The 16,433-nt window shown below is 38.4% G+C and overlaps 1 protein-coding gene across 1 annotated transcript; it reads left to right on the top strand.

The window, feature by feature from the left end:
• Window positions 1-2,776: 2,776 nt before the first annotated feature.
• On the top strand, window positions 2,777-15,997 carry grap2a (GRB2 related adaptor protein 2a). The gene is made up of 8 exons (XM_047570795.1): window positions 2,777-2,982; window positions 9,600-9,757; window positions 9,847-9,938; window positions 10,141-10,260; window positions 13,714-13,903; window positions 14,458-14,550; window positions 14,823-14,936; window positions 15,312-15,997. Exons 2-8 carry the CDS (start codon window positions 9,680-9,682, stop codon window positions 15,489-15,491), a joined length of 867 nt encoding a protein of 288 aa, XP_047426751.1. The 5' UTR covers window positions 2,777-2,982; window positions 9,600-9,679; the 3' UTR covers window positions 15,492-15,997.
• Window positions 15,998-16,433: the final 436 nt, after the last annotated feature.

Below are 16,433 nucleotides of genomic sequence, written 5' to 3'. Positions count from 1 at the left end.
CAGCTCAATATCCACTCAGAGTATCTATCAGAAGATGTTATGTCATGTGGAAGGCTTTTTGGAAACATTGAAGTGTAACTGAAATTTGGGTTTATGCCGTTAAACAGTACCCACCAAAATAAAGACACGTGGAGACGCACAACTCAGAAGATAAAACAAACTATAAGCAGCATAACTTTAAAGTCGGAGAAGGCTCGAATAAGTAATGTTCATAGAATCCTCTCATGCATGGCCACATTTAGCACAAAATTCATATTTTCAAATTTTCTAATGCATTCTGGTGCCTCAGTGTATTTAAATACTAAACTTCTACACATCATTCCTCAATTTCATTGACACCATCTCTTGAAAACAAACAAATAAGAAAAAAACTATTTTGAGGATCAATGGAAGATTTGTTCTATTTAATTCACAGTGCATCTTGAGACTGGAGGCTCCCACTGACAGTAATGACTTTGTACTGACTTACCTCATGAGCACCACTCATGGGGTAAGTATCTTAGGGACACAATCTCCCTCCTTAACAACAGGTAAGTACCCATCTGCTAATGGAAATTAGTGGCACCAGTTTCTGGTTCTTACAGAAACAAGTGTAGCAAGTTTCTAATGGGTTTTACCCACAGAGTTTTCCTATTTAAAACTCAACTTTCCACCAGTCTCTTAGAACTGAAGAAGCTACTTGGATGATCGGTGAAACGTCGTCAAGAAAGTCCAGTTGCCTTCTTTCAAATGCCTTTTGGATCACAGTGCATCTTCATGTTGATGAGTGCATTCCAGCTAGTTGAAGCCACACTTTTTTTTTTTTTTATTATATTAAAACCTATTTGTGTCTTTCTGTGTCGCCTCATGTTCCTTGTCTTTTATGTCTGATGTAATCCTCCTTGTATCAGCCTGCCTCTCACTCTGTCTGTCAGTTGATATATTACATGCACAGGTTACATGATTATGTCAAATCCTGTAAATAGAACACCTTTATTAGGCCGGCGCCAATCCTGAATGGTGCCGTGTTGCACCTCTTGCAATTCAAAATCTGCTTTTTCCATAATAGAAAACTTGTAGTGTAACTTTTACATAAGCATCATCCTGTCTCTACACTTTCTCTCCACAAGCTTCATAACCTGCTGCTTTTATGTATCATTAATCTGAAGTTTCATATCTCTGCAGTCTGACAGATATAAAAGCACCATGTACAGCATGGTGTACAGGAAATCCTATTTATGGTTCTTTTAATGTTTATATCGTGCTCGTAAATAACGATCAGGTCGATCATTCATTGATTTAAAGAGAAATTATTAAAAACACGTTGAACAAAATAAAGTCGTACACACTATTAACTACAACTAACGGGATTTTATTTTGAGAAGGGTGGAAATATTTTCTAATAATGAATGTTGAGAAGTTTAATCAATAGTTGAGGTGAGGGGTTTAGAGTGTTCATGTGCACGAGGGCTTTGTATTATTTCACAAGCGCCAGTCCCTGCTGATAAAATACTTGGGCAAGGAATGTTAAAAATGAACCAGAGAGAGGCAGAAACTAGAAGCTGTGCAGATTTTCTCCAAAATACAAGAATAAGACAGATGAACAAATTATAGTGTAGCTGAAGAGTTATGTTTGTGGGGATTTGTAGGGAGACTTTAATAGTTTGTTCCATCCAGTTCCAAACAGTGCTCTTAGAAAAGGTGGAAAACATTTGAATAGTCAACTGATAACAAGAAATTCGTGATTCTGAACAACTGTTTTTGCACAAGCTGCTACAACAGTCCAGCTACAGGGCAATGTTATAATAAAATACATTTTAACAGAGTTTTTTCTCCACTGATTTTCTTTCTTGTGCACCACATAGCTCCCGACTCAAACGACATTTACAATCATACATTCATGCAAGAGGTTTCATAAATAAATGGGTGGGGATGAAAGGAAAAAATAAAACACCAATAAATATGCAACTACTAATACTACTAATATGCTACTTACTACTAATAACATTATGACCACCTTCGAATGTGTGTTTCCCTTGTGCCTCCAAAACGGTTGTGACATCAGTCATCAGAGAATGGACATGAGTCTCCAGAGGTTGTCCTGTAGTGTCTGTCAACAGGCAACAGGATGTGGTCCTATACCTGGTGCTGTTCCTCTTCTCTTTTTTTTTTTCCTTTTTTTTTTGAGTTGCTCCTAAACCATTTTTATGTGTGTGTCTGTGGCAGGCTGCGTCCTGGAAGGATTGTCAAGGAGTGTCATTGCTCTTGGGTGGGGGTGTCTGGTCTGGTCTAGGTGGGTGCTACGTGTCTAAGTAACATCCACATTAATGCCAGGTCCAAAAGTTTCCTGGCAGAACATTGTATTGTCACAAGATGATCAATGTTATTGACTTCTCCTATCATAATGTTGTGGCTGATCTGTGCATTTCAAGATACCAATTGCTATTTCATTCATTTTTAATATTAATAAGTGCATTGAATATCATATTCTGCTTTCCATCCCTATAAAAACAAGAAATTAAAAAGCTCCTAAGAAAGAAACACAGTAATTCCGACACTTCCTGTCCACAAACGTATCAAATGTAAGATTTTTGTCATCGTAGCTATTACTTACAAAGGAATAGTAATTAGAAACTTCTAGTTCCTCATTTGTAGTTTGTACATACTCAATGGTGATCGAGCTGTTGTCCTTTCAGCAGCAGGGGGCGCGGCGGAGGTCGTGTCGGACTTTTATTTTGAAGTGACCCCGCTGCCGCCTGCCTCCTGCCTCCGTGTAGCACACTACAGAGCGCTGCAGAGAGTCTCACTCAGCCAGTTCATCTTCCGTCTTTGCTCGAGTTCACCCAGTGAACGCGTCAGGAGAACACTCTCACAACAAAACCCGGACTTGAACCCACCCTGAAAACCCTCTGCAATATGCTGCTGCGCTCTCAGCCAGGAGGGACAAGCTGCCAGCCGTAGAATAAACTTCATTCAAGTTGGACTCCGGAGAGAGGAGGGGAGGTAAGCAGCCTGATATCAGAGAGCAATCTAACACAAAAAGCTCCCTGTAAAAATGACTTGTTTTAGCACCGGCTCATTTCTCTTCCTCTTTCTTTTTTTATTTCTCACTTCTCCCCCTCCCTACCCATCCTGCAGTTAAACAAAACCATTTCTGTCATTTAAAGATATATGTACTGTTACATATTTTTTTTCAATTTTGAACTTTTTATCGTACCTACATATAACAAAAACACGTGCCTTTTTTTGATGAATTCATTATAACCAGTCAGTTAAGGCTGAGCTCCAATAAGAACATTGATGTCTTCTAATTGTCCCCAAACACAGGTCACATATTCATTTCTCTAGTCCTATTTTAGCTATGTGTGTGCCATTTGCCTTTGAATCAGCTTGTTTGTTCTTCCACTGCATGCTTTTCAGTCCCCTCACTTTGGGGAAGTGATCTTAAACGCTAAAGCTGGTGAGAAAGCAACGGAGAAGGGGGGCAACCTAGGTCATAACGGATCCAAACACACTTTTTTTCTTCGGTTTTATTCTACATAGCAGTCTCCACAGAGGTCATAGATCAGTGTAAGGGTAAATACCATTTTTTTTGTGGCCAGAGCCTGAGCTGGTAGGCCCCTTCTTTAAGACTGTTTAAGACATCCTCCTCTGCAAACATGTCACACACCCTTCTGCAACTTGTGCTGGACGAATACATGAGTGAGCAGCGCATCGAGAGCAGTGAGGCATCAGACTGACAGTTATTAGTCATTAGTGGAGAATTGTTGAAATACCCTTTTAAATTAAATTGCAACATTTAAAGCAAAACCTAGAGATTCAGTTTTGACATGTGTTTTGTTTTTTAAGAATATTTTTTTGGATGTGGTAGCTTGAAAACCAATGAATTCCTCATCAGAATAGATGCTCTAGGTTTCGTGTTGCACTCAAGCCTCCAGTTTTTGTAACCTCTGCTGGACAGCAGTGCACAGTAATAAGAGTAGTTATTAATTCTGTTTAGGTCATTAAGTCAACTGACAGATGAATATTCACAAACATGCTCTATAGATTATGTTGTTCTTATCTGCTAGAATGATGGTCACTTGTTCAGCGTGTTCCTGTAATCTAATCAACGATTAAAATAGAAGAAGAGTGCAGTTGTGACTCATTGTTCTGTTCATTAAAGACATCAGAGATAAACATGCAAACATTCTTTTTGAAAAAAAATAAAATAAAATTACCTTACGACCTTAAGGTGTAGAGAACCACTGAACTTGTAGGTTAAAACCAACTCCATCTAGAGCAGCTTCAAGAGCTCAGTGCTGCTTTTTCACTTTCACTGGGAACATTTAATTTTCTGTTTAGCTGAGTTACATTTAAGAACGTGGAGTATCTGAACGGACCACCTGGAGCAGCTATACACTGAGTTGGAGGAATGTGGGATACTTCATTATTTACACTTCTTGTTTCCTTACATATCAGGGCTTTGACTGTCCTATGTTTAATTTACTGTCTCTATAAATACTTAGACTTAGGGTCAACTTTATTAATCGCTTTGGGATGACTCCCTCATGGAAATTGTATTTCCAGTAGCTATATACAAAAAAAAAGAGATAAGATTTATAAACAATAAAGTGTTTTACTATTCAGTCGCAGTAAAAAGTGGTGAAACATCAACCCATCATTGATAATTCACTGTGTAATAAAGGATATTTTGCGATGCAATATATTTCATTCAACACAAACAAAAAGCGATTGACAAAAATCAGCGTGATTATTGATTAATGTTTTGATTGTTTCTAAAAACAAATTAGTCTTCACATGAAAATAATTAACCTGTGGTTGTAAAGTAGAAAGAAAGACATGTGCTTATTGTGAAATATACATTGGATAACATTTTCATTAAGTTGCCAGTGATTTTCTCGCTACCAAGTGGCAATAAAACAACAAAATAGCAAGCATTCACATTTTAAGAAGCTGAAAACAGTTCAATTTGTTAAATTAACTGTCTGGAGCAGCAATTATTCAAAAAAGTCTCAAACTGGTCATTAGTTCAAGGGAACATTTTTGAATATCAAATTTTGCCCTCAAAACAAAAACAAAAAACAAACAAAAATATTCCTTGTGCTATTACTTGAGAAAAGGATGACATTGCTGTCCTTTCTCTGTTAAAGGTGAAAACTAGACTTTAACTATGAGGAGCACCTTGCATTTGCATGGGTTGCACAAATGCAGTTTATGAGAATTGAAGCCTGCCTGTAGTTTAGACAATGAAACTGCACGCAACACTGCAAGCAACACATATCACAACAGAAACTATAAGTTGCATTTGGTTGATATTGTCACTGAAAAAGAAATGCTGCAAGCATTCAAAGTCTGGTAAATCCGCTCAAAGGGACACCAAACAACTTCCTGACACCTTTGGTGTAGACGCCAGCCTGTGGTGGCTTCTCCAAGCAGTTACTTACTTACTTATTACGTGTTTTGTGATGTTCAAAATTTTAAACTTGAGCTCTTGGAAATCCTAAAAGAAAAACACAGCAATGAATCAAGAAAATAAAACATAGTTGCATAGACCAAAAAAAGAGTTCCGCTGAGTTTTTGACACGAAAGAAAAAGCTACAATTTCAGGAAACCACCTCCCCCTCTGTGTTACTGAAGTGCTGACCAGTACGCTGTCTGCACTTTTGTGGTTATGCCCCACACAGATGCCAACAAGTGCGAGCAGAGTTGCACATGTCAACTTCATACAGCAACAAGTCACCGAGGAGATTTCTCAGAAAAAAAATGTTCCTGGAGGCTTTAATCATTTCACTTTGAAGTGAAAATACACATTTGTTTTCATATGGTATTTGAGACCTGCATCCCATGAAACAGAAAAGAGGATTCAATGTGCTCTCCAACTCTAACCCGGCACTAATGTGGCTGACTTACGATTGAATAGTTTATCTAACCGTGGACTGTGTCCATAAATGTAAAGCGGTGCTTTCTGCTTCATCAGTCATTCAAGTGTTCATTCTAAAGGCGTGTGTCAGATAATAAACATCAGACAAGATAAAAAGTCTAAAACTGTCCGTGAGTTCCCCTCATTTATTTCTATATTAGTACTCATCAACAGCTGCTGGGACTGAAGTCATGTGGCACAAAACTGCATCCATAGTAGCTATTCAGAAGATATCTGCTACTTTTAGTTTTTATCTTTCTATCCTTGACTTCAAACCAAATATGTCAAGTCTGAGGCATAAAACAAGAGATTGGTAGGTTTGATACCAAGTCACAGCTTCTTCAGTAAAGACAACTTCACGTGCATATTAACAGGAGGACTGCTGCACATGTGTGTCATGATATCATAATCTGTAAAATGGCCCAAACTTAGAATGAAATATACTTGACGTGTCAGTTTATAACTACTGGTCGTCAGTTTTTGGGGCGTAAGAATAGAATTCTTGAGCAAAGAGACACACAAAAATCTGTTGCAACTGTTTTTAAATAATAATAAGGATCAACAGGTTGAAATGTTAAGGATATTTGTAATAGCTCAAGAGAATATAATATAATATAATATAATATAATATAATATAATATAATATAATATAATATAATATAATATAATATAATTCTTAGCTGCAATTTCATGAGAAGAGAAATGGAAGTGACCAAACTAAACATAAGGACAATGTACAAAGGACGCACGCTGGAGGCAGTAATTTCTCGTTTTACATTTTTATCTCATCTGAATATTCAAATACACAAATATTTTCACAACAACCGCATGGTCATCTTGAATGAAGGAACTGTAGACCAACTGATCAGCATGATTCAGGAGAAGCTAGTCCTGCACAATGGTTTTGTTGTTTTCCCCCGCTCCTTAGCAGCTAAACCTGTTTCGCTTTTTTAATGTTGAATGTAGAGTTCTGCCAACTGCTGGAGTGATTCACACCGGCACAAAACTTATGTTCCAGCTGGTGGTTCACTGTGTAATGGTGTACTGTTGCTGGGTGGTGTGTTCAAGTACACTTTTTGGTCAAGGCGGTTTGAGAGGACGATACAGTTGCGCTTCGCCGCCGTTAGTTCTTTGATGCTGGTTTGGTGTGTGTGTGTAAAATGTGCCTAAACCACATTCCAAAAATCTTTATTTCCTCCTGTTAAATTACTCCTTTTCATTGGCATGCACCTGCAGCACATTCAGTGACCATTCTGAGACTTCAGTAAGATGGCGGCGATTTGATACGTTAATATCTTAATAGGCCTTGCTGGTGTTCTATGTCTCTATTTCCACTGTTGTGCAAGTATTTGAACTCTTCATCCCCAACAATTTATTTGCATCCTAAGCTAATTATTTGAACAGTTAATACATGACTTTCAGCTAAACAATTTCAGCTGTTGAGCTGCCATTTTTAGCTATTTATGTTAATGATATAGTCGTCACTTTAGCTGTGGCTAAATATTTTTGTTGTTTAAACATTTATTTGACATGGCTGTTAGCTGTCATTCTTGGCTATATATATATATATAAATATATATGTGTGTGTGTGTGTGTGTGTGTGTGTGTGTGTGTGTTGATTAGCTGTAGCTTTACCGGTAGCTTACATTCATTTTAACTAAAGATTTCCACAACACACATGACTTTTAGCTAGCCTGTCATTCTCAGCCATATATTAATATAGATTAGCCATGGCTTTAGTTAAGCAGTTATTTTGATTATGTTAACTAAACCTTTCTACACCACACTTGAATTTTAGGTTAATAGTTAAACTGCTGAGCTGTCGTTCTTAGCTATACATGTTAATGGATTAGCAGTAGCCTTAGCTTTAGATATATAGTTCATTTAACGTGCATTTTAACAACATTTCCACAGTACACACGACTTCTAGCTAACTACTTCAACTACACCCAACATTTTAGCTAACCTGTATCAAGTGTTTATCTGAGTCTAAGCTAAATATCTCAACTAACAGCTAACTTTTTCAACCATATATACAAATTTCTTTTAGCAGATCATTTTTGATGTAACACTTTGATGAAATGTCTATTTTTTTAAGCTTCACTTTGTTCTTGTACTTTTAATAATCATTTCTCCATATGTTTTTAGTTGGCTTGGGATTTAACTGAAAATGATTGATTGTTTTAACACATCTGAGTTGAAATTTCATTGCCTCTAAAAATAAAATCGGAGTGCGCAATAGATTAGGTCTTCTAGTCTACAAGATCTTTTTATTAAGTGACCTTTGCCTCAGGAGGAAAAGGGAATATTCAGGGCATTTTACAGCTCAGCCCCTCCTGTCCTTGAGTTCAAAGAAATTCATGGTTAAGCTTGCAAAGTGCTCTACAGCTGCAAGAGTGAAGCGAGGGCAGAACCCGTTTCTTTCACGGTAACTCACCACATCCTAACCGCAAACAGAGTGAAGGTTTTATTCACGTCTGTGGGAAAATAACCAAATGTGACACCCATGGTAAAGTTACTGCTTTCATGGGATTCAGATCCTTTAACTCAGTGTTTGATCCATGAATCCAGAGCCTTTAAATTGGAAAATTATATTTTCCCTATCGAGCATCAACCTCCTTCTGGTCCCGGTCCTGTTTTTGTAGGTGAACAACTACAAATAGAGAAGCATGCATGTGTGTCTCTACCTAATTACACAAGACAAACAAAAGAAGATAACAAATTAAGTTTTTACAGTTCCCTTTAATACCCCCTTAATCACACCCACAGCTGTGTCACATGCGGCCGCACATCGTTAATTACCAGGAACTGAGGTACAAATGGTTTCGCAGAATAACGCACAGTGGAAGGGTGTTTCACATTTATTGTGTTGTCTTTCATTGTGTCCTCTTAAAATCGCTGAAATTTGATCCTGACCAAGCGAATTTAAGAGCTCAGTGGTATCTTTTTATTTTGCACGTCCTTGTTTTTCTGGTGAGTCTCTGTTTATTGTGTATCTCTTGTGTAATTTTATATATTTTCATTATTATCAAGTCATGGTTTCGTTATAAAAATGGTTGTCTGAACCAAGGTGGCATTGATCATAATCAAACGTTAAAACTAGAAATGTCATTGTGATTCTCATGTTCTATAAGGGTTGCGGGCTGGAGCCTATCCGAGCTGTCATTGGGTACACCCTGGATAGGTTGCTGGTCTGTCACAGGGCTAACACACACAGAGACAGACAACCATTCACACTCACCTACGGCCAATTTAGAATTACCAGTGAACCTAGAAATTATTCATTTTATTATCGCAAAAGCTTAAAATCGATCTTTTGTTTTGACATACTTGCTTTATTAAGGAAATAAGCTGTAAAACTTACTATAATAAATACATTCCTTATGTTCAGGGGTCAGTTTTTAAAAAAAAAAAAAAAAAAAACTTTCGTCAGTGTTATTTCACTCTTCACAGAACAGTTTGACAGTCAGTCTTGTGACTTCCTAATCTTGTACGAAACTGTGAAGTATGTGTCTAAAAAGAGTCCCGCGATCTCATCAGCAGGCTGACAACTCAGAGGACATGTTTTCCGGTTCTCAAAGATTAGAATTTTGTTTTTGGTATGAAGTATACCGAGCGGTATATCGAGCGGAAATCGATAAAAAGTTTGATAATTCACATGTAATTTAAATTAAGTATTTTATCTTTCTCCTTGTAGGTAAATACTCAGCCACAGACTCTCATCTCATCACTCTACTGATCCTTTTCTAAAACATTCGGATACTTCAGCTGCTCCCGATGGAAGCCAGAGGAAAGTATGAATTTAATGCGACTGGGGACGATGAACTCAGCTTCAGAAAGGGTGACATACTCAAGGTCGGTTTTTAATCATATAAGAAATTAAATCAATCAAATTCTTTTCATTACTCCTGTATGAGTCCTCTTCTCTGTCTACTTCTGGACAGATTTTAAGCGCAGAAGATGACTGGTGTAAGGCAGAGATGAACGGACAGGAAGGATTTGTGCCACAAAACTACATAGAAATGCAGACTCCGGGGTAAGAGGCACTGAAACTGAGCCAGTGGACTATGTAAATGACAAAACCGCAAACCAAGTGGGCATAAAAGAGGCATTTGAACTGACTCCTCATAACAGGAGCTCTTTTATTGTAGGTTTATGGTTTTAACTGCTGGCAGGTGTGTGAACGGTGTGTGTGGTTTACGTCATATAATCAGCAGCACTGTGGCCTCTGTGTGCAGGTGGTTCCAGGAGAACGCCAGTCGCAACTCTGCAGAAGATCTCCTGAGATACAAAGGTGTGGGAGACTTTGTGATCCGAGGGTGCCAGAGTTCGCCCGGAGACTTCTCCATCTCTGTCAAGTGAGTCAGTTTTAGGTCCGGGTTGTGAGCTTGTATATAGGCTTTGAGCAACTGTGAGCAGAAGTTCTTCCTGAGGTGAAGACACGGTAGACGTGGCAGGTGATGCCTCAGTGTTGCTTAAAACCACCAGTGTTTTATTTAAATGTGAAGAATGTGATGGTATATCCAAAGAAACAAAGCAAAATTGAAGGCCGACTTGTTGGAGTTGTCTTCTAGAGAGTTGTTGAGATTAAGGTGGGGAGTTAAGGTCTTGATTTAGTACGTCTGTTCGATGTCCACCAGAAATGATGGGGGTGTATTTTAAAGAGCAAAGCAAATGATTGACGAGACCTGGATCCAAAGATGCAATGAACTCAAAAGCCCGCTGAATGAAGAAAGACTAGATTAGATGAAATTAATGGGCACTCACATAAAACTCCTACTTCATGTGTTTTTGTTTTGTTTTGCTTTTTTTTTTTTTTTTTTTTGCCAAAGAAATAAAAAGAAATAGTTGTTGGCAAGTTAATAATATGCCCCCTGCTGAAATTGTGAGATGCTTTACCAAATATGAAACAATTTAAATAATCCAAGACAAACTTAAACGGCAACTATTTGATTTGATTAATCACGAGTCATTTCTTTGAGCCAAAACAAGAAAAAGGGGAAAATAGTCTCAGTACTTTCAATGAAGTACCCACATATTCAAAGTAAGTCTCTTTAGAACAAATGAAAAATGTGTTAGATTTCTCCAGTGGTCTGAGTTACCCGTCAGAAATATCTCCCCTCTACAGCCATCACTTTACTGTAAACTATACATAAATGTCTCCTCTGACTCATCACCTCGCCATCTTAGCTTCCTCCATGAGCTGTAAACTCTGCGAGACTTGTGTTTTCAACCAAAGCCAGCCAGCAAAAGCGGAGTAAACAGCACAGAGGCAGGATGGCAGATTTCCAGCATGAGACTGAGTAAGCATGAGGTTAGTTTATCTTAATGTCTCTGCAGTCTCTCAGACCACCAACATAGGGGTTCACATTTCCACTTGTCACGACAGATTGGATTTGATGATGCTAAATTACTTAGTGTTAGCATAATACTAATCCGTTCCTCATAGAGGCTTAGCACTTGCATACACACTGTACAATTATGGGATTTGCAGAAACAGTTTTATTTTTTGCTCTGGGGCAGCTTCATCTTGCATTAGTGGTTCATTTTCCAAACACATTCACGGCCCCCACAGGATAAGTCCTACCAATATCGGTGACCACAGCTCACTTTTCCTCTAGTGCAACCAGGAAGTCGCTTATTCTGTGAAATATCTAGTATTTTAGTGGATGGACTGGCACAAACTGCCACAAACATACTGTATATACCCATTCTCCACAGACGATGAACCCTTATGAATCTGTAGATGATACTGCAGCACTAAAACTAGGTTCGCATTTTGGTCATCAGGTCATAGATTTAAAATATTGTTTAGCAGTATGAGGAATCCAGAATTGGATTAAGAGTAATAACATAAATCTACTTACAAGGCAGGTAGAAACATGCGAGCGGATGGGGAACTGGGGGCAGGTGAGGTGGGTGTGGCCAGAGGGAACAATCAGACCGATTAAGCATTACACATGGCAAACATCACCCCGGCCTCTACCAATCAGTTGGCATGCTGCCTCTAGAATGTAACTCCACCCTCACAGATTTCTTCTCATGACTCTTTTGGTTGTTGTAAACTTGACACCTACTTCCTGTTGGAGGAACAGCTGGCAGCTGAACTGTAATAACTTAATAAGTTCTTTCTAAATTTAAGAATTTTTTTTTCACAATCTTTTGGACGATTACATGTTACAGAAATTAACCACCTCACGTCGCCATTTTATTTAATGAAATGAAATGAATGCGAACGTTAACAACTAATATTGTAGTTAGTTTTTTTATGCAAACTTTGACTTCTGTACTAGTTACATTACATATGCAATTTTATAGTGTTCTTTAATGAAGTAGCTAAATTGCTGATGTCATTCACACACATCTATAGAAGAGCTTTGAGAGCTCTGTGTATCTTTGTTGAGTACATTTTTGCATTTTTGCACAACATCTCTTAAGAGCCCAGCCCAGTTATGATGCCATTTCTTTTTTTTTTCTTTTCTTTTTTTTTTTTTTTTTTGCCTTCTATTTCATGTTGTAGTTTTGAACACTGACCAGCAGAGGACAATCCAGCTATGGAAAAGCCTGAAGCTCAGAGCAGGGAGTCGGTTGTTGCTCTGCTGTTCCTGCACAGTGACCCTGAACAAGAAGGAATTTAGGATTAATCAAAGTCACGGCACGATTATAAAAACGCTCAGACCCAAGGACATGATTACCAGTCAGACAATGACACACATTGTGTCTGCATCTTTGCTAATCACACTTTTCTTATAAGTCTGTACTTCTTAAGTTAGAGACAGTCGTTTAATCCCTTCACTCTTGTGATCCCTGTCGCAAAAATAAATAATCCAAAATCTATATATTTAAATACACATTTTCCCATAAAATTGGAATCATTTTGTTTTGAGACGCATTCTTCATTCCTACACATTATTCCACCAATGTATTTTTTCTTACCCTGATAGCACAGGCATATTCCAAGATGACAGTATCAGGATCCATGTGGCTCAAATACTGAAAGAGTGGTTCAGGGATCATGAGACATCGTTTTCACACATGGATTGGCCACAGTCCAGATTTTAACCTTGTTGAGAATCTTTGGGATGTGCTGGGGAAGCCTTTGCCAGACTCATCATCAATATAAGATCTTGGAGAAAAAAAAAATAATGCCACACTAGATGGAAATGAATCTTGTGACGCTGCAGAGACTCATTGAAATAATGTGTGCTGCATTTTGTTTTGTTTTTTGATGCCCAGGCAATGTATAAATCACAATGTCACACTCATTCCACGAGAAGTAGAAAAAAAATATTTGATTCCAACTTCATGGGCAACAGTGTATTTATATTTATGTGTCAGCATTCTGCCAAATTGCTTGGTTTTATACAAATGTTTGCAGTCAGAAAAAAAAACCCTGAAGTAAACAGTACGCTACGTTTTGGACACTTTTTTTGAAAATGACATCCAAATGAAGTTTCCATATATAGAATGTAAAATTATGCAAAATACCTACAAGTTCTCAAGTTTGCCTCTAAATCCTGCAAATGAAGTCATGTGTTTGAGCATTTCTTTCACTGAATATTTCACCATAAATTATGAAATCAGTCTGTAGAGGACATCGTTTTAACAATAATGAAGCTACATGAGGGGACGTAAAACTGGAAAACTTTAACATAAAGGGTTAACTACTATTAAGGAGTTTAGTCGCACGTTGCCAACAGAACAGGGTGAAATTTAAATCCAAGTTCACATAATATGTAGATAACATACAGTAAAATACTGTAAAAATGTCTTTTTTTCTGCTTCAAGCTATTCTGACTCTGACTTTTCAGACACGAGAATGATGTCCAGCACTTCAAAGTGATGAGGGACAACAAAGGCCAGTACTACCTGTGGTCGGAGAAGTTCACCTCCCTGAACAAGTTGGTGGAGTTCTATAAAAAAACCTCCATCTCAAAGACCAGGGAGATCTACCTCAACGACGGCAGCTTGGACAGCAGGGCCCCCTCCGTGGGCCCGTCGGTGAGACAGGCCTCAGTTATTAAACTCACAGTCGAAAGAGAACATTAACTACAATGCCGTAAAATAAGATGTTCAGGGTGTTACTGATTCACGATGAACACAGAGTTCCACATGGCCAACAATGATTCACGGATTTAAAACTTGAGAAGAGCAAATTATATGACTAAACTTGATAATATTGGTAATGATTCAGATTTTTAGCAGCAGGAGGTGTGTACTGATGTCTACTGGAACTGTTTAAATGTGCTACGGACCAATAGGATTTAAAACAAAACAAAAAAGTGATATTTTTTGGTGTAGTTTAGTAGGATTGATAAGTCACATATTTAAAACAATTTCACCTAAAGAGAAAACTATTTTGTTTCTGTTTTGAATCTGTTGCTTTTCTTCTCTGTAACAACCATAGCGTGTTCATCTGAGATGAAAGCTCTTTGATTTGTGAACTTATAAATAGAAATGAGAACCGTCTTGTTTATTACTTGAGTGCAGCTCCTGATGTACCTGTCTCAACTCAGCTTGCTCACATAGACTTCCTGTCTGCTTCCTTCCTGCAGGTGAAGAGGGGGAGTTTGCCTGAAGAGCGTAACACAGCTGCAGCTGTTGCCGCATCGCCGCGCAGGGCCTCAGACCAGACTCCCAGCGCAATGGTACGAGCTACCGTTCTTTCTTTCCCCCTGCCCTCGTCTCTCTTCTCAGAAAGGCCCTTATCTCGACTTGTAAACATAAAGAACTGTGCAAAGGTTTAAAAAGCAGGGAGAGAGAAGGAATGATAAATGATGATGCCTCTTACAAAAAATCGTAGCGTTTATGGATCCAAGCTGTTTAGACATTTTTTCTTTTTTTTTTTTTGGCTCAACAGTTTGTATATCATTCCTCTAATAGTATACGGAAGAATAAAGCGTTACTCTTTGTTTTCCAGAATAAAAGATACCCTCTGGAGGACCGAGCCCACACCATTGGACACACAGGAAGAAGCAGCAGCCCTATCAGCTCTGGGTATAATCCCCGCCGCCCCTCTGAGACTCTGCCTCAGGTCAGTCTGCTCTCCCCTGACGCTAAACTGAGGCGTTGCTCATGACATCATCAACATGTCATTCAGGATTCTGAGCTAGGTCTGATGCTGGTCAGGGCTAGTAGAAAAGCTTGAGCTCAGACGTCTGTTGTGTTTGCACATACATCATGCTGTCAGATGTGCCGTTTTTACCCATTTACCATATATTGCTCATTAAACACATCCAAGTCTCTTTAATACTTTAATTCCCTGTTAACATTTCAATTGAAAGAACACCGAGTACAATTAAAGACAGAAACAAGATAAAGATAAAGATTTGTGTTTATCGTCATGAAGAAGGCCCGCTGAGCACTGAGTCGTCTGTCAGGTTGATCATCCCTGGGTTTCCTTCCACAGAGGACATCCACACTGCACGTGAAGGCGCTGTACGACTTCACCGCAGAGGAAGACGACGAGCTTGGCTTCTGCGCCGGCGATGTCATCGAGGTGATAGATCGCTCCGACATGTCTTGGTGGAAAGGGAGACTGCGGGGGAAAAGTGGCTTGTTTCCCGCAAACTACACGATACAGCTTTGAGGAAACACCCCAGACAGCACCTTTACTACGTCTGCACACACTCCCAGACTCCTTCTGTAGGTGCACCAGCCTTCCTTCCTTGCGCGTTCCCGAAGAGCAAAAACACCGAGCTGGTTTCTGATCTCTGAACCAGAGGACTGTGAGTCTGTGTTTTTACGTAGGGCTCACACACACACACACCACCTCTAAGAGCACCTGGTTCAGGGTTTATTGAACGTTTTTATTGACAAAAGGCGCAGAGACACACCTGCTGGAACTGACACACAGGAAGTGCTGCATTTTTTTTTTTTTTTAATCATTTCAATCATGACATGTCTTTCAGCAGGTATGTGTATTTGCTGAATGTTTGTTGGCCATGCTGCTGATGTTTTCCCCGCTCATGTTCAGTTACATTTTATACTGCATAAAAGTTTTGTATACATTTTTTTTTCTTGAGAATGCTTCACACAGATGTGTAACTTTCCCGCAGCTCACTGACTTGGAAATAAAATTATTTGTTATCACGACTTCATGGCTAACGTATTGTAATGGTGGATTTCTGGGTAAAATTGTACACAGTCGAATCCCTGCTGGCTTTTACAGATAGATTAGCATTGAGGTTTATCCTCATTTTTATTATTATTACATGTATTAAGTGTAGTAGTAGTATTTTATAAGACTGATATTTAACAGAGAGCTGAATCATTATTTAAGTTTACACTTTTTTTAAAGACAAGGACTTAGATTTAGTACATGGATAAGAGTGTATTTTAAAGGTTTTGAACATCGTTTTCTCATAATAGTTTTAAAGTGTGGTATTTAAGTGTGGCTTTTAATGCAAAATTTTTACTTTCAGCATGTTTACTTGTAAGATGGGTATTTTGACAGTATGACTATGCAGTTTAACAAGCATAAGCCTCTAAATGCAGCGTTTTTAATCATGAGTATTCTTATAGTTTGATA

The sequence above is a fragment of the Mugil cephalus genome, chromosome 20 (assembly GCF_022458985.1).
Source record: "Mugil cephalus isolate CIBA_MC_2020 chromosome 20, CIBA_Mcephalus_1.1, whole genome shotgun sequence".
Taxonomy (NCBI): Eukaryota; Metazoa; Chordata; class Actinopteri; order Mugiliformes; family Mugilidae; genus Mugil; species Mugil cephalus.
The sequence above is the reverse complement of the archived record's forward strand: the minus strand, read 5'-3'. Positions and strand labels throughout refer to the sequence as shown.

What these genes read in the sequence shown, in the direction of transcription:
- grap2a (XM_047570795.1), top strand. Translation starts at nt 9,680, where the DNA reads ATGGAAGCCAGAGGAAAGTATGAATTTAATGCGACTGGGGACGATGAA. An exon ending in GAAAGGGTGACATACTCAAG is followed by an intron (nt 9,758 to 9,846) that starts GTCGGTTTTTAA and finishes ACTTCTGGACAG; the next exon opens with ATTTTAAGCGCAGAAGATGA. An exon ending in CCCCCTCCGTGGGCCCGTCG is followed by an intron (nt 13,904 to 14,457) that starts GTGAGACAGGCC and finishes TCCTTCCTGCAG; the next exon opens with GTGAAGAGGGGGAGTTTGCC.